The following is a 25,983-nucleotide window of genomic DNA, read 5'->3' as shown; positions in this document are numbered from 1 at the left end:
ATTAAGCATTACATTAAATGTATTACTGAATTTAATCCAAGAGTTCATTAATATTAATGATAATGAGGGAAGATAAGCCCTTAACATTTACTTAAGTCTAAGGCTTAACTGTAAAGTATAAATTCCCTTTATCTGAATATAAACATGCTTTCTTTTTGAACACATTTTGAACATAACTGTTCAGCTCTATTAAAACCAATATTCTAAGACATTTCAACTTTATTAGACTGAAGATTTAGAAACCTAATCAAATGTATTAAAGATATTCACACATAAGTCTTATTTTAATAAAATCTACCCATCACCTATATCCCAGGCCATAGTATCTTTCTGGCAACTTAACGCCATTTGACGGGATCAATACTGGATTATAGTCACTTCAATTACATACTTTATAAAAAGCATGTTGTATTTTGCTTTACAACTCATTAGTTTTGTTTTTAGGTCAAATAATTTTCATGGTTGGATGGCCTTAAGTTTTAAATAGTCAAATTTTGTCCATTTTTTTCCCTTAATGATTTATGCTTTATATCTTTTATTTAAGAATTCTGCTTTAAGGTGACACTGATGCTTTGTATTTTTTTTTAATAGAAATCTTAATGTTTTCTCACATTTAAGTACGTCATCAACTACAGTTGGTATTTGGGTTTGGTAAGAGGTAGGGAACCACTTATTTATCTTCCTTATGTGACTAACTTATCATTCCATCACAATTTGAGGGGGGAAAGTCACAGAAAAAGTTGCTTGGTTTTATTATTATTAGTTATAAATTTTTACTTATTTATTTGCTTACTTATTTGGTACTTTTTTTTTTGCCCATACTATGTGGCTTTGTACGATCTTAGTTCCCTGACCAGGGATTGAACCTGGGTCACTGCAGTGAAAGCACCAAGTCCTAACCACTGGACCTCCAGGGATTTCCTTCTTAGTACTTTTTTAACAGTCAAAGCTCTCATGAGGATCATTTCTTACTGCTGCAGTGGAAAAACGTTGCATTATTCATTGTGTTTTTCATTCCTTCAGGCATTTGACAAGAAAGAGCTTTTAGAGTGTATTCAGCAGCTTGTGAAATTGGATGAGGAATGGGTCCCCTACTCAACATCTGCGAGTCTATATATTCGTCCTACGTTCATTGGAACTGAGGTGCAGACCGACTTCCTATTTCGGGGTACTTTGGTGGGCGATTATCATTGTTTATGCTTGTGTGAAGCTTCTAGTAGGTAGTTTGAAATAAACCCCCCAGTAGCATCACTAATGCTCCTTTCCCTTGATCATTAAGACTGTAAACATTTTCTTTAAAGGGCCAGATAGTCAGTATTTTAAGCTTTGTGAGCCATATGGTTTCTGACAGTACTCAGCGCCGCTATGTGGTACAAACAGCCACAGCCATCAACATAAATGAGTAAAGCAAGGACCGAGGCTGTTTGCCTTTCCTTTCCCTAAGACTAACCGTATCTCCTCAGTTTACTGGTTTAATGCCCTCTATCTGGGTAGTTCTCCTCCAAGGTAAGAGTGGTAATGGTTTTGAAATTTGGAGGAGAGAGAGCTCCTGTTTTTTAATCTTCATTTTCTTGAAGTCTTTCGATTACTTGGTAAGGAGTGGGAGTGAAGGACCTTCTTCTTCCATAGAAAATATTGTAAATAAAGTTCACAGTGGGTATTAGGGAAATACTTGAGAGCTAGAGAGGCAGGTTTAAACAACATGGCTATAAGATCTCCCAGTAGTTCAGTCTGTTGGTTGGTGACCTTTCAAAAGAAGGACATACTTTAAGTGACCACAGCCATCTGTGTGGGTGAGTATGTGGTATAAAATATTAAGACTTTGTCCCTGTCTCCTTCCTCTACTGAGCAGGGTTAGCCCTATGGAGAATGGGTGATGTGAGGGGGGAGATTGATTGTAGATGGTGGATGAGGAAGGTGTGGCATATGGAAAATGGGACAGAGCATTTGCTGTAGTATAATTTGCTCTCTCTGGGGTAATTGTATGGTTGCCAGGTTTTCCACTGCGTCATATGAATGTAAGCAATAGAGAAATATATAAGGCCAGAGGATAGGTACCTAAGTGGTCCTTTGGCTTTCTTTTGATGCCTTTTGAAAGACTTAAGCATCTGGATAATGAATTTCATAAATTGCAGTCTTCCTAATAACTGTTAAAGAATTGGAACAATTTAAAGAGTCATCTTCTCCTTAAGTTTCTGATATATGAATATTATTGAGTTTTAAAATATTATTATTTAACTTTAGGAAGAAGCAGTTTTAAATTTTCAAAACACTACCTTCTAGTGATCTGGGGTGCTTTCCCATTCTAAGACCTGATTCTTCCCCATCTTAGTTTGTTGAGAGTTTTTGTCATAAATGGAGGCTGGGTTTTGTTGAATGCTTTTTCTAAATGTCTTGACATGATAATGTGATTTTTGTCCTTCATTCTATTATAATGTATTATATTAACTCATCTTTATATGTTAAAACAAACTTGTATTCTTGGGCTAAATCCTACTTGATTATGGTGAATAATTCACATTATGTTTTGCTGTATGCATTTTGCAAATATTTTGCTAAGGACTTTTGTGTCAGTGCTTATGAAAGTTATTGGTCTTTAGTTTTCTAGTTCTGTGATTTAGTCAAGTCTTTAAGCTCCTGAAATTCTGTAATGTAATGTAGAGTTAAACAAGCTTTTAAGTCTGATTTTATAGTCTGACTGATACTCCCAATAATTTACTTTATTGATGGTCTTCAAATCTTTTTGTATGAATTACCCAGATAGTGTTTAAAATACACGTATTTATACCAATCCCAAGATATTCCAGTTGAATATTCTGTTGCTCAACCAAATTTAAGAACTTCAGTGACAAAAATCCTGCCAAGTAGTCCCCTCCCATGGCACTCTATCAGCTTATATATTTGATCATACTTTGGATCTCAGAGTCAAGAATTTTTAAATATCTGCTTTCCAAGTAGTAAGCTAAGAATTGAAAGAAAAGTCTGATACCATTTGATGTCAACATTGTTTATATTTGGTTGCTATGTTTATATCAACTGCTGCTGCTGCTGCTGCTAAGTCACTTCAGTCGTGTCCGACTCTGAGTGATCCCATAGACAGCAGCCCACCAGGCTCCCCTGTCCCTGGGAATTCTCAACTAGAATCTTCTAATTCATGGTACAGGCAGAAAAAAAAAATCACCAGGCATTCAGAATGAGCATGTTACAAATAGCATTCAGTAAAGCATGTAGATTTAAACATTTGCACACCACACAAATGTTGTATAGTTCAGTCTGGTAATGATCACACATTGCCTTTCCATGGTATCTACATTTGATACACGAGATAAAGGCTGGAGGATTGGTTGGTGCCCATGGGTTCCAGATCAGTGGGATTCTTCCATCTGGGATGACTAACTTTTCCTTGCCTTTTTATGTTACTTGGTTCTCTGATGGCTCTGTCTTGTCTCTGCCTTCATAGAATTGCAGGCAGTTCTGTATCTGTTATCTGATATTTTGGTCTTGTGTGCAGCATCTGGCTTACATCTGTCATTTCATCTTCTTTTCATGGTTATCTTAACTGATTAAGTGGGTCTTTTATCCAAGAGTTACTTTGAGTTGGGTAATTTTTAAAAAGATGTAACCATCAACTTGCTCACATGTACTAGGTCTGTAGTCTCTGGTATGGCACTCACTTGTGTATAGAGAATATTCTGTATTCTTCAATAGACATATTTCTACTGGGCCCCAACTCAACCCAAATAATCTAAATCCGTGGATCCAAGATCAAACACTCTGCTTTTAAATAAAGTCTCCAGAGATTTTTTTAAAAAACTTGCAATAGAATTGCCATCCCAAGTCTTGTGAAAGAATTAAAAGTATGTCTAGCAGTCTTTAACACTTTATTTCCTCCAGGAACTGCAAACTAGTACCAAGGTGGAAATATTTTTATCTTTGAAAATTTCACTTCATCTTAAGGGCAGAAGTGTTTTCACTTTCCTGAGGTGTGACATGACAGTCTGTTATTAATTACTGCTTCTCACACTCAGGAAGGCTTAGTAGCTGCCATATAATCTGAGAGTAACTCTGACACCAACTTATGGATTTCATTACGTTTTCAAAGGTACTGTGCTTCTTTACGGGTCTTATAATCAACAGCTTCTTCATTTTTTAAGTTGTTTTACGTTAAGTCTGACTCTTTGCAACCCCACTGACTGTAGCCTGCCAGGGTCCTCTGTCCCTGGGATTTTCCAGGCAAGAATACTGGTATGGGTAGCCATTCCCTTCTCCTGAGGATCTTTCTGACCCAGGGATCGAACCTGGGTCTCCTGTATTGCAGGCAGATTCTTTACTATCTGAGCTATGGGGAAGTCCTAATACCTATGTACCAACGTTTTTGTGTAATTCTTCATGTCTTCTGGCCTTCTTTGATAATAATTGGATTCATTACTAAAATCCTTTGAGATTTAGGATGGTAATAAACAGAGGAGTATTTATTGGGACATGTATTAATAACTAATTAACTAATTAAATAGCCAGTGAGTAGAGAGTGTTGAAAAAAAATTTTTTTTCTAAAGTTTACATTATTAAACAAAATACTGAACAGTATTACATAAGCTTTTTGTAAAATATAGAGACTAAGATCATTCATTTTCCCAAACATATTCTGATATTAAAAGAGAATTTTGGTGGCTCGGTGGTAAAAATATCCACCTGCCAGTGCAGGAAACCTGGATTCAATCGCTGATCTGGGAAGATCCCAAAGCCTGTGCACCACAACTATTGAGCCCATGCTCTGGAGCCCGGGGACCACAACTGCTGAAGCCCATGCACCCTGGAGCCCGTGTTCCACAGCGGGCTCTGCACCACAGCGAAGCCTGCGCGCCACACCTAGAGAGAAGTCCTGCTTGTCACGCCTAGAGAGAAGTCCGCGTGGCAATGCAGACCCAGCATAACCAAAAATAAACGTAAAAAAAGAGAGAATTTCAGCATCATTTAAATCAACGTCTTCTGAAATATTTACACGTAGTTAAAACTTCGGAGAAGGCAATGGCACCCCACTCCAGTCCTCTTGCCTGGACAATCCCGTGGACGGAGGAACCTGGTAGGCTGCAGTCCATGGGGTCGCTAAGAGTCGGTCACAACTGAGCGACTTCACTTTCACTTTTCACTTTCATGCATTGGAGAAGGAAATGGCAACCCACTCCAGTGTTCTTGCCTGGAGAATCCCAGGGACGGGGGAGCCTGGTGGGCTGCCGTCTATGGGGTCGCACAGAGTCGGACACAACTGAAGCGACTTAGCAGCAGCAGCAGTTAAAAGCTTAGAAATTAAAAGCTGGAGTGTTTCAAACTGCTGCTGATTGTTAATTAGAAATTAGATAAAACCTGAAATCATATTTAAATTAAAAAAAATTCATAGACCTGTCATTCTTTTCCTTTTATCACCTTGTAAAGTCTTTGTATTCCATACATAATTTTACCTATAGTCATAACAATTTCCATGAAAAGAATTCTCTTTATTCATAGCCCTGGTTTATTTATGCTTATACGTCTTATCATCTTTTCCCTTCACAATTAGCCTGTAAATGAAAGAATCTCAACAGATTTGAAAACTGATTATCAGAGCAGCAGTTTGTAATCATTCACTTGGGTTTTGTCCATACTTTTAATGTATTCTTTTGCAGTCCTTTTTGAGATTATATATGTATCTCATTCAGTTGCTATAAACCATCTTAAAATCTTACTTGCATAACTGTTAACATGTTTCATATTAATAGCCCCCTTTTTTGTATCTTCAAATGTCAATTATCTGTTTTTAGAGATACAGCTTGTTTGCATTGATTTTGGTCTGTGATGATCAGCTTGCTATTATCATGCCACATCTTCTTGAGGCTGTTCTTGTTCATTTCAACATTATCACAGGAGATGATAGTTATTTATTATTCTGTTTATTTTTACTTTGAAGTGTTGGTGCACTTAGTTAATAATGATACCCCTCAGTTCATACCACTTAGCATTTGGGGCAGAATGTGACCATCTCTTGGGTTTTTTATTCCCTTTTCCATCCCTTCTTTCAGTCTCTGGAAATCATTCTCATGTATTGAATGAACATTCTTTTGGTTTATATGTGTTTTAAGTGTCTCTTATTACCTTGGACCCCCATAATTAAAATTTATATAAATGGTTTCGTCCCACACACCTCACTGTGTCTCTTAATGTTTTCCCTCCATGCTGTGTTTCTCATTTCTATCCAGGTTATTATGTGTAGGTCCAGTCCACCACCTTTTTTAAAAAATGTTTTATTTTGTATTGGGCTATAGCTGATTAACAAACAATGTTGTGATAGTTTTAGGTGAACAGCAAAGGGACTCAGCCATATATATACATGTATCCATTCTCCCCCAAACTCCCCTCCCATCTAGGCTGCCACATAACATTGAGCAGAGTTCCATGTGCTATACAGTAGGTCACTGTTGGTTATTCATTTAAAATATAGCAGTGTGTAGATGTCCATCCCAAACTCCCTAGCTGTCCCTTTCTCCCATCTTCCCCCCAGCAACCCGAAGTTCATTCTCAAAGTCTGTAAATCTGTTTCTGTTTTGAAAGTAGGTTCATTTATATCACTTCTTTTCAGATTTCACATAATAAGGATCTTATATGATATTTCTCCTTCTGTCTGACTTAGTTCATTCAGAATGATATTCTCTGGGTCCATCCATGTTGCTGCAAATTTCTTTCTTACACACACACACACACACATCTTTATCCATTCCTCTGTCATTTATCCATTCCATAGGCATGTTGCTTCCATGTCTTGGTTATTATAAGCAGTGCTGCAATGAACATTGGGGTGCATGTATATTTTGGGGTCATGTTTTTCTCTGGATATGCCCTGGAGTGTGATTTCAGGGTCATATGGTGAGTCTTTTTTCATTTCTTTAAGGAGCTTCCATTCTGTTCTCCCTAGTGTCTGTACCGATTTGCATTCCCACCAAAAGTGGAGAAGGGTTCCCTTCTCTCCACACCCATTCCAGCATTATTTGTGGATTTTTTGATGATAGCCATTCTGGCTGGTGTAAGGTAATATCTCATTTTAGTTTTGATTTGTATTTCTCAAATAATTAGCAATGTTGAACATCTTTTCACGTACCTATTGGCGATCTGTGTGTCTTCTTTGGAGAAATGTCTATTTAGGTCTTCTGCCCATTTGTCAATTGGGTTGTTTGTTTTGGTGCTGTTAAGCGTCATGAGCTGTTTGTAAATTTTGGAGACTAATCCCTTATTGGTCATATCATTTGCAAATATTTTCTCCCAGTCTGTGGGTTGTCTTTTTGTTTTGTGTTTCCTTTGCTGTGCAAAAGCTTTTGCGTTTAAGTAGGTCCCTTTTATTTTTTATTTTATTTCCATTATTCTGGAAGAGACAGTCCATGACTTCTAACTGCTATACAGTTCCCCATGCTGGACATGTACTACACTTTGTCCTAGTTCTCTTACTGGGATTCCGTTTCCCTGTCCACTTATATGATACTGCAATGAGCAGTTTGAAAATACATAACTTAAGGAATTGTTGAATGAGTTACTGTTTCCCTGAAAGATACCCCAGGCTCATCTTACTTTTCAATCTCAAGAAAGTCTTGCCTCCTTTCATTCAGGGAAATCCTGGTTCTCTTTGATGAAACACAGTGGTCCAGTCTGCTGTTGCACTCTTCACCTGACATTGTGAAGCTCTCCTAAGTGCTGGGCGCTACGCGTAGGGCTCTCCCTGCAGAAATTGACAGCCGCCCCGTGAGGAGGTGCCGTTGGCATCACTTGAGAGACAGGAAACTTAGCCTACAGAGGTGAAATCAGAACCCCTTTTCTCCTGCCTCTGTTCTGCAGCCTCCCTTACGTGCTGGTCTTGGAATGCGATGCTAGGCAAGAGCACCTCCCTGCCTTCGTGGAAGTCAGTGTCTCATGGAGCTTGTGGAGTGTCAGATCCATGAATGAATGTATTGGTAGATGGAGGTCACTTTTGTGAAGAAATGGGTGCGTGGTTCAATAAGAGTGCTTATGGAAATATAACTCAGATGGGACTAATAATTTCTTTCCTATTTTTTTTTTTCTTTTTTATGGTAACTTATTTTGACAAGCATGTCAATGCAGTCCATTGGGGTAAAGTATAATCTTTTTTAAAATTAATTCTCATTGCAGTATGGTTGATGTACAATGTGTTAGTTTCTGCTATACAGTAAAGTGAATCAGTTATACATGAGCATGTGTGTGCCTAAGGAGCTCAGTCATGTCCGTCTCTTTGTGACCCCATGACTATAGCCCAGCAGGCTCCTCTGTCTATGGAATTCTTTAGGCAAGAATACTGGAGTGGGTTGCCATTCCCTTCTCCAGGAAATCTTCCCGACCCAGGGATTGAATCTGGGTCTCCTGCATTGCAGGCAGATTCTTTACCCCCTGACCCACCAGGGAAACCACCAGGTAAGTGGATACATGTATATATATCGCCACTCTTTTTTAGATTCTGTTCCCACATAGGCCATTGCAGAGTATTAAGTATAGTTTCCTGTGCTATATATACAGTAGGTCTTTATTAGTTTAGTTTATTTTGTATATAGTAGGGTGTGTATATCAATCCCAATCTCCAGTTTAACCCTCCACCCCATCTTTTCTTTTTTTTTTTCTTTAATTTATTTATTTTTGGCCATCCTGGGTCTGTTGCTTCATGGGCTTTTCTCTAGTTGCAGTGCACGGGCTTCTCATTGCCTTGGCTTCTCAAACTGCAGAGAACGGCTCTGGAGCACAGGCTCAATAGTTATGGCACACGGGCTTAGTTGCTCCGAGGCATGTGGGATTTTCCTGGATCAGGGGTTGAACCTGTGTGTCCTGTGTTGGCAGAAGTGAACACACTTCTATTGGCAAAAGTGAACACACTTTACCACTGAACCACAAGGGAAGCGTCCCCCTGCCCCCCATCTTGTAATAGTGTTAAGTCTGCCTTTGTGTCTGTTTTGTTTCCTTCCCTGAGCTATCAGCTTTCTTGCTCTCAATTATATTTGACAATAATCGCTGCAGATTTTCTATATTGTACTGTGTATTTTACAATATGTAACATGTATCCATTAACACACATGTACAGTCACACTAAGTCTAAAGTTCATTCACAATGCTTCTGAGTTTAAGAATAGCAATTTTCACATGCAACTTGCCAGTGTATTTCTGGAATTTTAAGCAGGGAGGGATTTGAGGGAAGGAAAAACTTGGTAAAAATGAAAATAGTACCAAAAGCATACAATGAAAAGAAAGTTTCCTTCCTACTCTCATTCTGATCCAGAGTCCACTGTTCACCTTCTTCTAAGCAATTCCTACTGCCAGTTTTCTCATATCCTTCTAGAGATATATATTGATAAATATACACACCCATACCTGCTTACATGTGTTTGTACGTTAAGTATTAGCCTTCCTTTTTATAAAATGACAGTAATTCTTTGTTCAATTTTTGCCAGCAATCAAGATTTTTAAAAACTACACGAAACACACCTACTCCCACCCACCCTGCCCCCACCCCCACACACGCAAGGTTTTAAAGGATAAAAATGAAAATCTGTGGACCCAACACCCTGTTAAGATTAAAATATGGCTAGGACACTTGACACTCTTTTATATCCTTTCCTGTCATCTCTCCTCCCCTCCCCAGTACAGTCACGCGCCCATCCCTCCTCCCCTGGGGCCAAATGTCTACAAATGGACATTTGAGTTATTTCCAACTGTTCTAACTAAAGCTGTTGTGCACATCTTTGCGTGTATCTTAAGGTGGACTTACATACATACTTCTCTTCAGTGTTAACCTCGGAGATGAATTGCTGGGCCAGAGGTGCTATCATACACATATATATAGAAATTATATATGATATATAAAAATATATCTATATCTTTACTAAATACTGCCATTTTTTAAAGTGTTTGTACCATTTCACTCCCACCAGCAATGTGTGAAAGTTCCATTTGCCTCATATTCATGCTAACATTGGTGTTATCTTGTTAATTTTGCCCATTTTGCCTTATCTCTTTGTGGTTTTAATTTTCTCTTCTCTGAGGCCAAATTATGTTGAGTACCTTTTCACATACTGACTGTCAGAAATCCTTTTGTGAAGTGCCTTTACGAGTCTTTTACCATTAAAAAATCAGTTTGTCCACTTTTTGCCCTCGTTTTCCTAACTGTAAGCTATTTCATTGTATGTTATGCCATACTTAGTTGAATACAGGATACCATAAATTATGAGGCAGCATTGTTTTATTCACTGATATGGAAAGACATTGCCAATTACACCGTGATACAGCACTTTTCTAGATAGTCCTGAGTGACTTGTGAATGAGTCATACCTGTCTTTTATTTTTTGAAATGCATATTTTTCTCTGAGAATATCTGTAGTTTCTCCTGCCATCAGATGCACTACTCCACTTGTGACAGGCATATTTATTTTTACATGTATCTTAATAACAAAAGCTAACAACATTATCTTATGAATTTCTGCTGACCATAGGTCCCATTAGATGACTTGGTTATTGCTTTTCAAGAAAATATTGAATTGCACTTGTTTAATATTAATACACATTTTTGTTTCACTAATAACAAACACATGTCCCATTCCTGTTTTTGCTTTTTTCCTTGTAGTAATTTTTTGGTGCTAAATCAGAATGTAGTTTTTTGAAGACATTCTATATGGCCTACTCAACATTTGTAGCCTCACCATTGCCCATAGACTATTGGAACTGCCATCAGTATGAACAGCCATTTCTAAGTCTGAACAACTTTCCCATGATTGCTGCTTAGCCAACAGCAATTATAAAATGCTGAGCCCAGATTTCGGACACATTAAATGTGAAAAAGTAGACATTTTAGAATCTGTGAAAGAATGGTGTCATTTATATAACCAGTCTCCTGTTGATCAACCATTATATTGTCAATATAACAGACATAAGAACTGTAATTAATATAGTGGGAAGTGTAGGAAAAATTGAATTTGGATCTTTAAAAAATGCAGACTTTCTTTACAGCATTTATGCTATAGACATATCCCCGGGTGCACATAAAGACAGACATTCAAGGATATTTATTACAGCTCACAAAATTTGCTTAGATCTTTATGAGAGTAAGAGGAAAGATGTCTAGTTTTGCTTTGGAGTTATTACTGCTGGTTAGTGACCATTTGTTGGGATGGGGGAAAGTGAAGGAGAGGATTTTATTTGTTGGAGTGACGATGGGTAGAATGAAGAGTTCAGTCTTGTGGGAATTTCAGCCCGTGATATCAAGTTGGTGGGTGGATACACCAGACTGAAATTCAGGAGAGATTTGGGAGTTTTAAGTGCTACATTCCTGTCTTTAGTATAAAATGCCTTTATAGTCTGGGGCTTGGATGAGGTTATCAAGGAGATAGCTGTAGAGAGAGATGAAAGGAAGGCAAGGAATGAGATCTGAGGCAGGCCAGCATGTAGAGAAAGGGAGAGGAAGAGGAGTCAGCTAAGGGGTCTGAGAAGTAGCAGCCTGGAAGGTAGAAAGAAAAACAAGAGGGCTTGGTGTCCTGGAAGCCAAATGGAGAACATGGAGACGCAATGAACTGTGGCAAGTCCCACCCACAGGACCAGTGCCATGAAGCCCAAGACCTGATTATTGGATGTGACAACGTGGAGTCCTTGGTGATCTTAAACATCAGTAGTGGGACTGACAGCCTGAATGTCATGGACTCAGTAGAGGATGAGAGGAGGGAGGTTGTGATTGTGAGTATGCATTAATCTTGTGAGGAATTCTGCTCTGCAGTGGAACAGAGAGATGAGTGGGTACTTGGAGTGGGGCGGGTGAGAAAGGGAGAATGGTTTTTTGAGACTGGAGGTGTTATGGCGTGTTTCTAAGCTGATGTCAATGGTCTAAGAAGGAAGAGAAAACTGATCAGAGAGTCACAAGATTTCCCAAATTCTACTTCTATCATGCATCTACTTCTGAAGGTGACAATGTCAGCAGGCAGTGACATATACGGGATGGAGGGACATCCAAGTACCCCCGCCTTGCTTCTTGGCTTGTGGTTCTCCACCTGACATTCATGTCACAGAGAGGGCTCTTCGTGAGTGTAGCATCCTTCCCCCTTCGTCAGCCAGCTCACAGGCGAGACTGCTGCAGTTGCCAGCTGCCTGTGTTGGTCTTACCTGTTGCTCTCCTCCAAGCCCAGAGGCTTGTTTGGCCCAGTTCATTGAACCAATCTGGATGGAATCCTGCAGTCCAGGTCTGAGCACTGAGGCTAGGTCAGGGAGAAGACCCTGGTTCTAAGGTGATACCAGCCTGTGGCATTTTCCTGGCATCCAGAGGAAGGCAGACATTGTCTGTTAAGGGCCAGGTGTGTGTACATGCTGAGTGTCTTCAGTTGTGTCCAATTCTTTGTGACCCTGTGGACCGTGGCCTGCCAGGTTCCTCTATGGGATTCTGCAGGCAAGGATACTGGCTTACCACGCTCTCCTCCAGATCTTCCTGACCCAGGGCTTGAACCCACGTCTCTTGATGTCTGCTGCATTGGTGGGTGGGTTCTTTACCACTAGCGCCACCTGGGAAGCCAGGTAGTTAAATATTTTTGGCTTTGTGTTCCTTGCAACTATTCACCTCTGCCTTTGTAGCACAAAAACAGCGATAGGCCACACATGAATGAAAGAATGTGTTCCAGTGAAACTTAAAAACAAAACTGGCAGCAGGCTGAAATTTGCTGACCCTTGATCCTGAGTTACTTTAGAAGGGAAATGAAGCATGGCTTTCCTAAGAGTGATTCATTTTGGCTCTCCCTGGGTACTTCCTCATCCCATATTCTTAGCCATTTGCTTAATAATTCATGCTGAAATTTCTATTTATGTTTCACATTTACCAACCTATATGTTCCACATCATCAGTACAGGAATCCTCGTCTTTTTTCCAAGGACCAACTCGTTCTCCACAGTTCCAACACTGAGTATTGACTAGTTCAGTGCTCAGATCTACAATCATTTTAATGTCATCTGAATGTCCTGTAAATTGGTACATGTTGAATTTATTTACCATTATTACTATTATCAGGTATTATTTATTTAAAAATAGTAAAAATTGGTATTTATTGGATGCATAAAAAAGATCAGACCCTGGGAACTTTGAACAGATATCTAATTTAATCCTTATTCTAACCCAGTACATTATCACTGCTTTTACATAATATTAGATTGTAAAGTGCTCTCACCTGAGCTTTAGTTTTCTTTTAACCATCTTTTTCTTTTTTAAATTTTAACATCATTTTTATTGGAAAAATTAAAAAAAAAAACAGAGCTGAGTGGTTAGCCTTTCTGTCTAATGTTAAATGTATAGTCTTTCTCTTTGAACAGGACTGAGAAACAAACTCAGCCCTGTCCCCTACCTGTTTTATAGCAGGTCTCAGAAAATGCTTGGCTTTTGTTTTCCCCATGATATTCTTTCAGTGTCTATATATTAATTACCCATTAGTCTGAAGGCCAGCACTAAAGGAAATGAAGCAGGAGACAGGAACATTTTCTCTATGGCATCAACTCAACAGATAAGGATTAACATCAGCTTTTTTTAAATAAAATAATTCAAATTTCCTAAGTAGTCATCTAAGTTAGTTTCATAGCGCTTTTCCATAAATGTCTTATTAAGATGGCCAACAGTTCAACCGATGTCTAATCAGTACCTGGTATATCAAACAACAGAGGATGCTTTGTGTAGGAGGCAAAGGTCCTGCACTTCATGGAGTGCACAGATGACTGAGTGGTGGAGAATTAAATAAGCAGTTGTAAGAAAGCATGATGGGTATTTTATCTACATTTGAGGATGCTATAATACCGTGTAACACAAGCACCTAGGCTTGTAACTGGAACGCATTTCCTGAAGTGACAGTTAGATGACATATAAATAGAGATTTAAGGGTTTGTATTACTTAGAGAGAGGGGATGTTTTGATTGGTTTGTGTTGCCACAGAAAGTGGCACAGAAAGTTTGCAAAGTTTGCAAAAGTTGCCACAGAAACTTTGCAAAGTCCGGTTCTTTGCAATCCCCTGGACTGTGGTCCGCCAGGCTCCTCTGTCCATGGAATTCTCCAGGCAAGAATACTGGTGGAGTGGGTTGCCATTTCCTCCTCCAGGGGATCTTCCCAACTCAAGGATTGAACCCACATCTCCTGAATCATGGGCAGATTCTTTACTACCTGAGTCAGCAGGGAAGCCTGGTGCCACAACAGGATTTTAAAGATGAGGCACTCGCGATCTTAGTTTCCCAACCAGGTATCAAATACTTGCCCCCTGCAGTGGAAGTGCAGAGTCTTAATCACTGGACCACCACGGAAGTCCCAAAGATTAGGTGCCTTAAACACCAGAATTCATTTTCTCAGTTTTGGAGGCTGGGAGCCCATAGTCAAAGTGCGAACAGGGTTGGTCTCTGGTGATGCCTCACTTCCTCGCTTCCAGGGGTCCACTTTGTCACTCTGTAGTGGGAGGTCGCAGGGCACATATGCTCTGGTGTCTCTTCTTAGAAGGATAACAGGACTACCCACGTGGCTCAGTGGTAAGGAATCCACCTGCCAGACAGGAGACACAAGAGACTCGGGTATGATCTGCGGGTCAGGGACATACCCTGGAGGAGAAAATGGCAACCCACTCCAGTATTCTTGCCTGGAAAATTCCATGGACAGAGGAGCCTGGAGAGCTACAGTTCATGGGGTGGCAAAGAGTCAGACATGACCGAACACACATAGAGCCCCACAGAACCAACAGAATTGGGACTATGCTGCCAGGCTTTTGACCCCATTTAACTTTACCTCCTTTAAAGCTTTATCTCCAAATACATTCACATCAGGGGTTAGGCCTTCTACTTATATATTTTGAGTAGGAAAGCAAGGAGGAATCTAAAAGGATTCCATATGGTTTGAGCAGAGGGTGCATAGAATATGAGACTGTGGTGAAGGCTGAGGGTGGAAGGAAGGTCTGGTTTGAACTCTCTTCACATTAGGAAATCTCGAGAATTTCACCGAATTTTTTTCTTTTCCCCTCTCTCAAATTTTGATATCAGAAAAAGAGCTCTGGACTAAAAGTAGAAGGATGTCCAGAACTTAATAATGAAAACTCTGGGTGAATCATTTGAGCCTCAGTTTCTTTAACTTAGAAATAGGAATTACAACTCTTAACTTCCCGGATTGTTGAATTTTCTGAGATAATGGCTATCGAATGTCTTGGAAACCTGAAAGTACCGTGTAATTATTGAGGGTTGCTAATTATTTTTTACTCTTAAATCAGACCAACTAGTTTTTCCTATAAACACATTCCATGAATTTGGTGTCCCTCGCCTATGTGACTCACACTGAAACCCTACATGGGTCACTGGTCAGTCCTGTGTTTCTTACAGTATCCCCTTAGTTCATTGTTCTTGTTTTTTTTTAAAGATAGAAACTTAACCAAAAAAACATTAATTAACCAACTTGGCTAACCTGTCTTAGTTGAGGCCGATGGGGACTTTTCATGGCAGCAGATGGACTCTCTAGTTGGGGTGTGAGGGTTTAGTTGCCCCACAGCATCTGGGATCTTAGTTCCCCAACCAGGGACCGAACCTGTGTTCCCTGCATTGCAAAGCAGATTCTTTTTTTTTTTTTCATTTATTTTTATTAGTTGGGGGCTAATTACTTTACAATATTGTAGTGGTTTTTGCCATACATTGACATGAATCAGCCATGGATTTACATGTGTTCCCCATCCTGATCCCTCCTCCCCATGCCATCCCTCTGGGTCATCCCAGTGCACCAGCCCTGAGCACTTGTCTCATGCATCCAACCTGGGCTGGTGATCTGTTTCACCCTTGATAGTATATTTGTTTCAATGCTGTTCTCTCAGAACATCCCACCCTCGCCTTCTCCCACAGAGTCCCAGCAAAGCGGATTCTTAACCACCTGCCTACTAGGGAAGTCCCAGTTCAGTATTCTTTGTCAATTGTCCCCTTTAACTAATCTTTTTTAAGAACTGACGGAATTTTTTTTTTTCTAAATTAGTCTACTCTTTGGATCAAAAAAATAATTTGGAGCACCCTAAAAATTTCTTTTTGAAAAATGTTCCCCAATTATTTCTAATTATATTTTTTCTTCTGTCCCTTAATTGCCTTGCCCAGCAGAATCGTTCTCAAGCCTTTACATGGCTGCGGTGCTTCTCTGCATTCCAGGCCAAAACATGGACTATTAAGTAGTACATTTCTCAGTTTGCTGAATGCCCGCTGCAGACGGATCACCCTAGAAGTCCTGCCTTTCTATAAAGGAATTTTCTAAGTGACCCAGAAGTGGTCATTTCCACTGTGAAATGTGTCTTTATTTTCCATCACACTCAATTGTCCTGTTACTTTGTGTAAAATGTACCCACATTTAATGCTCATATATATATTTATTTGTTGTTCGTGGAGTATAACTTAAAAGAGTATATTTTTTAATATAACAGAATTTCAACTTCAAAGTCAATGTGGTCCCTTGAGACATTATAAACTTTGCATCTATAATTTTGTATTTCTCATTTTCCAAGGGATTTCTTAAAAGCCCCTTTCAGTTCTTTATGTATTGAAATAATCCAAGAAACTTCTCTACTAGAGAAGTATTTTTAAAAATCAATCAAAACAAGACATTGAAACTGGTCTACATAACTTATCAGCTGTTACTATCCATATTTTTTTTTATGTATGTGGCTTTTATTTTATTTCAACCAGACTCCTGATCTTGTGATCATAGAATGTTGTTTATTGCCATTTGATTATTATTATGCTATCATAAACTACTCTTTACTGTAGGAGTAGTGCAGAATTTAAATTGCTTTCCGGGAAAGAAGGGAGAACTGAGGAACAAATGTTGGTTTCAGAGGGGAGAAACAGATCCAATCACCAGGTTCCCTTCCTGATCCAAAAAGTTACATTTTATTTACTCTCACTTATGAAACAGTGTGATCATTTTCAGTAAAGTCATAGTTCTTTTCATAGAAAGATATTTGACATAAATAATTATTTAAGGATGAAGGTGACTGAGCTATGATTAACACCAGCACTCAAAGTGCTTGCAAAATATGAGTTGACCTTGCTTAAATTTCAGAAATGAAAGTTAGTACACATAAACACATTTTCTCTCAGCATTGAAAAATTCTAGTCTGTAATCTACCTGCTTGCTAAGAATGGTGGTGGTGGTTTAATCCCTTAGTCATGTCTGATTCTTTGCGACCTTATGGACTGTAGAGCCCACTAGGCTTCTCTGTCCATGGGATTTCCCAGGCAAGAATACTGGAAGGGGTTGCCATTTCCTCCTCGAGGGGATCTTCCTGACCCAGGGATAAAGATATTGTTTAAAGATTTTTATCAGGATCTCCTTCTCTAGAAATAGATTGAGTGTTCCTCTGTTTTCCATCTGTTTTCTCTCTACTGCCATCTAGTGGATTAAATGCAAGTTTACCTGTTAATGAAAATCAAGGGAAGGAAATTAAAACATGAAATTTATCCGTGATGATGAGTTATTGTTACTTTTTTTTTAGTAGAGTGTAGGTTGCAAAAAATACGAGTGAAAAAAGTCCAGGCATTCATGTGATGTCAGTAATAAAATGCTTATCAGCTTATCCATAAATAAGGTATTTTATTTAGAACATTAGAAGCTAGATACATTATTGATACTGTGTCCTGCATATTGTATTTCTAAATTATGTTGAGAAGCTTAATTCCTTATTACAATGGTCAATAATTTTTTTTTTTAATGTAAAGCTTCAAAGCCCCCCTGATATGAAGTGTACTTAATTAACTGACAAGTAGATAAAAGTACAGAGATAAGATAGTCAATTTTTATCAAAATTGGGAAGAAAAGCAGATGCGTGTGTTATTCTGGGAATTTCTTTTTCCAAATAATGAAACCAATAAAAGCAAATGGAGTTTAAGTCTCCTCATTCTTTGTAGGGGTGTCCTCTTCAGCCCCCACTAAAGAGCAAACCCAAATGAGCAAAAAAACCAAAACCTGTTGTTGCTTGCTGGCTGTTTTGCTGAAAGTTTTCACTTTTGTCTCAGGTCCAGAGGATTTGCTAACAAAATAAGTCACTCGTTATATACAAATAAACAATACAAATATTTCTTAGAGAACTGTTGCAGGAAGGGGGACCCTTTCCAGGGCCCGAAACTGTGCTCTTGTCTAACACTTGGAAATGAAGTATCCGAGGAGACACACGTGCTGACAAAGAAAGAGATTTTATTGGGGAAGGGCGCCTGGGTGGAGAGCAGGAGGGTGAGGGAACCCAGGAGAACTGCTCTGCCACATGGCTTGAAGTCTTGGGTTTTATGGTGATGGGATTAGTTTCCGGGTGGTCTTTGGCCAATCATTCTAATTCAGAGTCTTTCCTGGTGGCGCACGCATTGCTCAGCCAAGATGGATGCTAGTGAGAGGGATTCTGGCAAGTGGACGGACACGTGGTGTCTCCTTTCGACCTTTCCCGAACTCTTTTCTGGTGGGTGGTGGCTTATTTGGTGGTGACTTATTAGTTCCCTATTCCTTATCAGGATCTCCTATCATAAAACAACTCATGCAAATAGTTACTATGGTACCTGGCCAGGGTGGGTGGTTTCAACCAGTGTGCTTCCCCTAACAGAACTATCTAGTCTACTTTCAATATTCTAACATAAAAGAAAAAAGAAATAGAAACAGCAGAGGGGAGCAATAGTACCTACATCGCCAAATTGGATTTGCCAGCATCCGGACTTAAACAGCACTGGGATGTCTCGTGTGACAGCAGTCTGGAGTTCCAACTAGGCAAAGGTCCCAGGCAGCACATCCGCTTTGTGGGTGAGACTTCAAAGATTGCATTTCTCCCACTTATAATCCCAGGATGCAAATTGATATATCATCATCAGTTCAGTTCAGTTCAGTTGCTCAGTCGTGTCCAACTCTTTAAGACACCATGGACTGCAGTACCCCAGGCTTCCCTGTCCATCGCCAATTCCCAGAGCTTGCTCAAACTCATGTCTATCGAGTCAGTGATGCCATCCAACCATCTCATCCTCTGTCATCCCCTCCTCCGGCCTCCAGTCTTTCCCAGCATCAGGGTCTTTTCCAGTGAGTCAGTTCTTCACATCAGATGGCCAAAGTATTGGAGCTTCAGCTTCAGTATCAGTCCTTCCAATGAACATTCAGGATTGATGTCCTTTAGGATTGACTGGTTGGATCTCCTTGCAATCCAAAGGACTCTCAAGAATCTTTTCCAACACCACAGTTCAAGAGCATCAAATCTTCCGCGCTCAGCTTTCTTTATGGTCCAGCTCTCACATCCATACATGGCTACTGGAAAAGCCATAGCTTTGACTAGATGGATCTTTGTCAGCAAAGTAATGTCTCTGCTTTTTAATATGCTGTCTAGGTTGGTCATAACTTTCCTCCCAAGGAGTAAGTGTCTTTTAACTTCATGGCTGCAGTCACCATCTGAGGTGATTTTGGAGCCCAAGAAAATAAAGTCTGTCACTGTTCCCATTGTTTCTCCATCTATTTGCCATGAAGTGATGGGGCTGGATGCCATGATCTTAGTTTTCTAAATGTTGAGTTTTAAGCCAGCTTTTTCACTCTTCTCTTTCACTTTCACCAAGAGACTCTCGTTCTTCTTCCCTTTCTGCCATAAGGGTGGTGTCATCTGCATATCTGAGGCTATTGATATATCATCATCAATCTGTCAGCAAAACTGCAGCTCTGGTATTATGTTATTTTTTTACAATGCTGTTTCCTTTTTTGGAAAAAGAATTGGCAACCCACTCTAGTAGGCTTGCCTGGAGAAACCCCTGGACAAAGGAACCTGGTGGGCTACCGAGGCTGAAAGGACTGAGCAACTAACGCTTGCTTTGTTATGCAAACCTTGGAATGTTACTAAGTCCTGGGAGTGGTAGGCCAGACCTCCTCAAGGGACTTGACAAATTCCAAGATCTGCTGCCTCTCTATCTATTGTGTTTCTCTTCTCACACTCACAGCAGGTGTGGCTGACACCCACAGCAGTAGTCAGGGCTGTATCCATGTAGGTCAGAAGCAAGGTCGGAGGCCTGTGCTGCTTTGTCTCTGAAGCCTAAACAAGACTTTAATTTCCCTACCACTGACTCATTTTTTAATCTTTTTCTTTAATTTGAACTTTTTATTTTGCATTGGAGTATAGCCTGTTAGCAATGTTGTGACAGTTTCAGGTGGACTGCAGAGGGACTCAGCCATACATATACACGTGTCCATTGTCCCCCAAACTCCGCTCCCATCCAGGCTGCCACATAACGTTGAGCAGAGTTCCCTGTGCTATGCTTTAGATCCTTGTTGAATACAGTTGCGTGTTCTTGTCAATCCTAAACATACAAACTATCCTTTCACCCCATCCTTCCCCCCTGGCAACCATAAGTGTATTCTCTAAGTCTGTGAACTGACTCATTTCTTTAACTTGGTACCTGTCACTCTTTATCCTTTTCCTTTGGGGCCAACCAAGCCCTGTGTGACCCTCGGGTTCACATGCTGTGTGAACGGACTCAGCTTCCCATTTCCTAAGCCTCTTATACAAACACATTTTATTATGCTTATTACCTACCTCATTCTTCATCTGGGCATAAGTAGTGGGTGAGGCCTCATGAGCTAAAAGGTAGCAGAGGAGATTTAATTGAAATTCAGGGAAAAAAATATAGCCCCAGGTCCACTTTTAGCCAGTTTCATTAAATATTACCAAAGTCACAAATTAGCTGAATTTGAGTCTCTTCTCATTATTTTCACACCAGATTGCTACCCCATCCAGGCAGACTAGGCTTCTTTTTTGAAGACTCAACGTATGTATTTTATTGACCATGACTTAATATAATAGTCTTAATTTGTTTTCTTACCTGCATGGCCTGAAACTGTACAGGATAGCCCAGCAACCTTTAATGCCTTTAGAATATGTAACCCTCAAAACTTTTTAGTCTCTCAATTTTCCTCTTTAAAAAACAACTGAGGGTAACTACTTTTGTGCTGAAGGAATTTACGATTGCATTGTTGGCTTGTGATTTTCTCAGTGTTTGTGGGGAAGGCCGTTTTCTCTCCCTGTCATTCCTTATATGAATTCCTGAGTCCTTCATCCTCTGTCTTTTGGTGGGCAGGGGCCTGGGTGGCGGGGATTTGTTTTGTCTGATGTCTTTGCTTCTAGTGAAGCTACACTCTTGGTGTCTGTTATCTGTCACCGTTGGATGTGCTAATGGCACGTTCCCCTGCCCAAGTCTGCTGGCACCAGAGTGTTTTGAATGAAGTAGAGGGGCAAGTTAGAGAAGCAAATATTAGGTTTCAAACCCAAAGACTGAAATCATGTCTAGGTTCTTTCCTTTTTCAGTTCATAATCACTGCAGTCCTGAAAGGTATTATATGGCTAGTTGTCAAAAATATATGGCTAGTTGACAATGTACTGGTCTTCCCAGGTAGCTCAGTGGTAAAGAATCCACTGCCAATGCAGGTGCCCCAGGAGACGTGGGTTTGATCCCTGGGTCAGGAAGATCCCCTGGAAGAGGAAATGGCAACCCTCTCCTGTATTCTTGCCTGGGATAATCCCATGTACAGAGGAGCCTGGCGGGCTACCATCCATGAGGTCACAAAGAGTCAGACGACCGAGCAACTGAGCATGCACAAAAAACCTACCACTAAAACAATAGACAAATTTGCCTTTCCTTTAAAATCATAACTCTGAAAGCAAAGCAAAATGGAACTAAGTCTTGGTGTTTTCTTCTCAGGAGACCATCAGGCTTTGTGTAACTCAGCTTCAGGAGTAACAGCTGTCATTTGATGGCTTCTGGGAGATGTTACTGATCTGTTCTAGACTTTGAGACTGGCATCTGTGTTTTCGATTAACAGTTGTGTGTACTTTTACTATCTTCCAGCCTTCTCTGGGAGTCAAGAAGCCAACTAGAGCCCTGCTCTTTGTAATCTTGAGCCCAGTGGGACCTTATTTTTCCAGTGGAAGCTTTAATCCTGTGTCCCTGTGGGCCAACCCGAAGTATGTCAGAGCCTGGAAAGGTGGAACCGGAGACTGCAAAATGGGAGGGTAAGTTGGTCTGTGTTTCTTTCTAAAGGATGGAGTCCCTTCTGACCATTTAGTTATGGCCATTTCACTTCAATACAAATATATATATTAGTATTCACATTGGAATGTTCATTTTTATTTTGTGTTTAGTCTTCAGTGGTTTGAATGTGCTAGTTGTTTGAAGGATAACCTCTGCGGCCCTTTGTAAGAGAGAAACATTGACCGTTACACATAAGCAAGAACTAAAGTAACTACACCAGGAATGAAATCAGCGCTTTGGATGAACTGCCCGGGATGCTGGTCCCTGGCCGCGGGCTGACAGTTGGCATTCGAGAGCATCTGGTGTCGGGGCCCACGCTCTCAGTCGGCTCCAAGGAGTCCTGTCTGGAGAAGGTGGCTGCTTCACTGAAGTGCTGTCTTCATTCCCGCAGATTGCAACCCGATCTGCTGCCAACTGGCTGTGGGACAGCCCTGCTTTGGCTCGGTCAGGCCAGTCTCATAGGCCATATGTAGCTGGCTGGAAATAAAAGAGCATTTGAAAGCGTTAGACGATTTCAGGGGTGGACTTGGCCGTGAATCGGGAATGCCCCGACGGGTGAACAAGGCTAGCCGGGTTACCCAGCGTGGCTCTTCCTTTGGAAGAGCACCAGCTGGCCTGCAAGCTGACTCAGTGGCAGTCTTCTGGGCCCTGGTGCAAACTGTAGAGTCTCAGAGCCCTGGGAGAGAGGAAGGATGTGGTGCTGACATGCCAGAGAGATCTTGACAGCTGGCTTTGAACCCTCCATAGACTTTCTCTATTTCTCACTTTTCTACCCGCAAAAAGGCGTGGTGGTAAAATGCTCTGTCCTGTCATCCCTACTGGCATTCACTCACTAACTGCAGTCCCTCATCGGGTCAGAAAAATCCTGATGGTGGTGGCTTAGTCACTAGGTTGTGTCCGACTCTTGCAACCCCATGGACTGTAGCATGCCAGGCTCTTCTGTCCATGGAATTTTCCAGGCAAGAATACTAGAATAGGTTGCCATTTCCTCCTCCAGGGGATCTTCCCAACCCAGGGATGAAACCCAGGTATCCTGCATTGCAGGCAGATTCTTTACTGACTGAGCTATGAGGGAAGCCCAGAAAAAAAAAAATTTCTGATGGAGTTCATTAAATAAACTAAGTCACTTTTTTCCCTGTTAGATCTCGTTCCTAAGTCCTAGGCTAGCCAGGTCGAAAACTTTTTGTTTGCTCTCTTGATGGCTTTTTTATTTTTTCAGACTTATTCACAGAGCATATCTGTATTACTCTATTAAGACTTCTGTCAGAGTACACATTGCAGTAAAGCAACAGTCTTGATGAAGAGATAACTTAAAATTTTTTCTTCTTTAAATCATCTCTTTTTTTTTCATTTATTTTTATTAGTTGGAGGCTAATTACTTTACAATATTGTAGTGGTTTTTGCCATACACTGACATGAATCAGCCATGGATTTACATGTGTTCCCCATCCTGATCCCCCCTCCCACCTCCCTCCCCATCCCATCCCTCAGGGTCATCCCAGTGCACCAGCCCTGAGCACTTGTCTCATGCATCCAACCTGGACTGGCGATCTGTTTCACACTTGAGTAAAAAAAAAAAAAAAAAAAAAAAATGCCAACCATAAAAAAAAAAAGAAGGGGAAAAAAAAAAAAATCTTACTCTCTAGCTCCCCCTACCTGCCTAGGGAAAAGATAATATGGGGATGCAGAAATTGCAGGGAATCCTTTAGTTTGGTGTCTGGGCAGATGGTTATTTGTTACAAAGAGGATATTGAGGCAGTCTCATAGAATATACAATCATTAAAAAACAATTAAAAATCAATACTTTCTGTACAACGCAAAGACTGAACTCCGGTGTTACTACGAACAAGTATTTCAATAATGTCTCATCAGTTATAACAAGTGTACCCCACTAGTGTGAGACGTTAATAAGAAGGGAAATAGAAATTGAGGAATAAGAGTTATAGAAGCTCTGTTTTTTGGTCAGGTTTTCTGTAATCTGAAACTTCTCTAAGAAATAAAGCGAACTAGAAAATAAATTACTAGTTTGACTCATTAGGCTCATGTGGACCAGAATCAGTGGACTTGAAATTTCTTAGAGAAGAGAATATTGAGCCTCATACATAAAAACAAAATTGGCAAGAGGGCAGGCGTGAAGCAGAGGGTGGATTTGTCACACACCCGCCTGTGGTTTCCAAGAGTTTCAAAGCTCTCTGCTCCTGTGCTCCCAACCTGGAGGATCACAGGGAAACAAATGATTTTGCATCTACCGTCATTCAGTTTAGTTAACAAAGGCATTTGGCGGCGACCTTAGATTTATGTATTATTGTTTTTTTCTAGACCTAACTTATTCAATGCTGTGCTATGCTTAGTTGCTCAGTCGTGTCTGACTCTTTGCAACCCCATGGATGGTAGCCCGCCAGGCTCCTCTGTCCATGGGGATTCTCCAGGCAAGAATGCTGAAGTGGGTTGCCATGCCCTCCTTCAACTTATTCAATAGTTACCTTCTAATCTTTTTTTAGTATCCCTGTAGTCAATTGGTAGTTATTAAATGTCTGTTGACTTTCACAAGCTCAAGAATTTTCTGCTTTCTAAGTGAATCTGAGGAAGAGAGAGAATATATGTTTTTTTTTTTTAATTCTAAAATTAAATTTTTAATCTTAGAACTTTTAAACTTAGATTAATTTAAATTCTAAGCCTTAGTTTGCTCATTGATAAAGTGAGGGTAATAATGCCCACTTTACCTGTGAGGATGAAGGAGGACAATGTGAAGTGCCTAGGATCCTGGCTGGCACTTAGGGAGCTCTCAACAAGTATGGAATCAGAACCTAGCAGTTTCCAGTGTGGACTTGGGAATCAGAGATACCCACGAACCGTGCACATATCTGCATGGTCTTATGCAATTAAGTCCTTTCTCCCTACAAGTCCTCAAAAGTATAATAACATCTAGGGTTGTGTTAAGACAATTTGTTGAATAATGGGGTTCAGAACCTAGTACCCTGCCTGGTAGGTGGTACTGTCTCAACAAATAGTTTATATTATGAGGCTCTCTTTCTTTCTGGTTTTACCTCCTGGACTCTCTCCTAGGAACAATCAGTCAGATTGCACACAATAGGATTTACTCTTTTGGAGGGATGTATTCAATATTCCTAGTCTCCCAGATTCTACGTTAAAATTATATGTAGACAGTTTTCCCACTTTTTCATTTTCCTGTTTCCTCCAAGGACATGTGTTTTCCTTCTTAGTATAGGCAGCATGTGGAAGGAAGCCCAAGTATATTACCAAAGTGTCAATAACCCAGTGGACATCACCTGAGAGAGAATTTTGATACACATTTGTATTCAGGGAAAAACATAGCTATAAATGGACTTCCCTGGGCTCAGTGGTAAAGAATCCACTTGTCAGTGAGGCAGATGCAGGTTCAACCCCTGGGTCAGGAAGATCCCCTAGAGGAGATGGCAATCCACTCCAGTATTCTTGCTTGGGAAGTCCCATGGACAGAGGAGGCAGGTGGACTATAGTCCATGGTGTCACAAAAAAGAGTCGCATATAACTTAGCAACTAAATAACAAGAAATAGATGTTAAAGAGCTGCATCTGGGCCTGTTGGCTCCAAAGCCAGGCTCTGTCTACCAAACTCTCCCTGGGTTTATACTCCTTAAAAAGTATTCATAATTGAACCCAGTTACTGCGCATTTGCCATTAGTTCTGAATATGGGTGGTCTGACGTTTTATGGTCCTTAAAAATGAAAGCCTCCTGAATATTAGAATTGTGTCATCTCCAGACTGGCTAGTAATTTACATTTCATTGCCTGTGTTTTGAAGTATACATGTTGAGGGTCTTTTAAAGGAATCTGAACACCTTGCTGTAAGTAAATCTCATCATTCCCCAGATTGTATGATATCTACTTCCCATAGCTTTCTAGAATAC

At 40.3% G+C, this 25,983-nt stretch overlaps 1 protein-coding gene across 5 annotated transcripts in view; it reads left to right on the top strand.

The window, feature by feature from the left end:
* The window catches only part of BCAT1 (branched chain amino acid transaminase 1), a 123,639-nt gene that overhangs the window by 75,381 nt on the left and 22,275 nt on the right, over positions 1-25,983 (top strand). For all 5 annotated transcript variants that reach the window (XM_043881184.1, XM_043881182.1, XM_043881181.1 and 2 more), the window contains exons 5-6: positions 1,024-1,143; positions 21,892-22,055. In XM_043881184.1, coding sequence (XP_043737119.1) covers positions 1,024-1,143; positions 21,892-22,055 — 284 coding nt within the window. The remainder of the gene's footprint in view (positions 1-1,023; positions 1,144-21,891; positions 22,056-25,983) is intronic.

This window comes from Cervus elaphus, chromosome 22 (genome assembly GCF_910594005.1).
Source record: "Cervus elaphus chromosome 22, mCerEla1.1, whole genome shotgun sequence".
Lineage (NCBI taxonomy): Eukaryota > Metazoa > Chordata > Mammalia > Artiodactyla > Cervidae > Cervus > Cervus elaphus.
The sequence above is the reverse complement of the archived record's forward strand: the minus strand, read 5'-3'. Positions and strand labels throughout refer to the sequence as shown.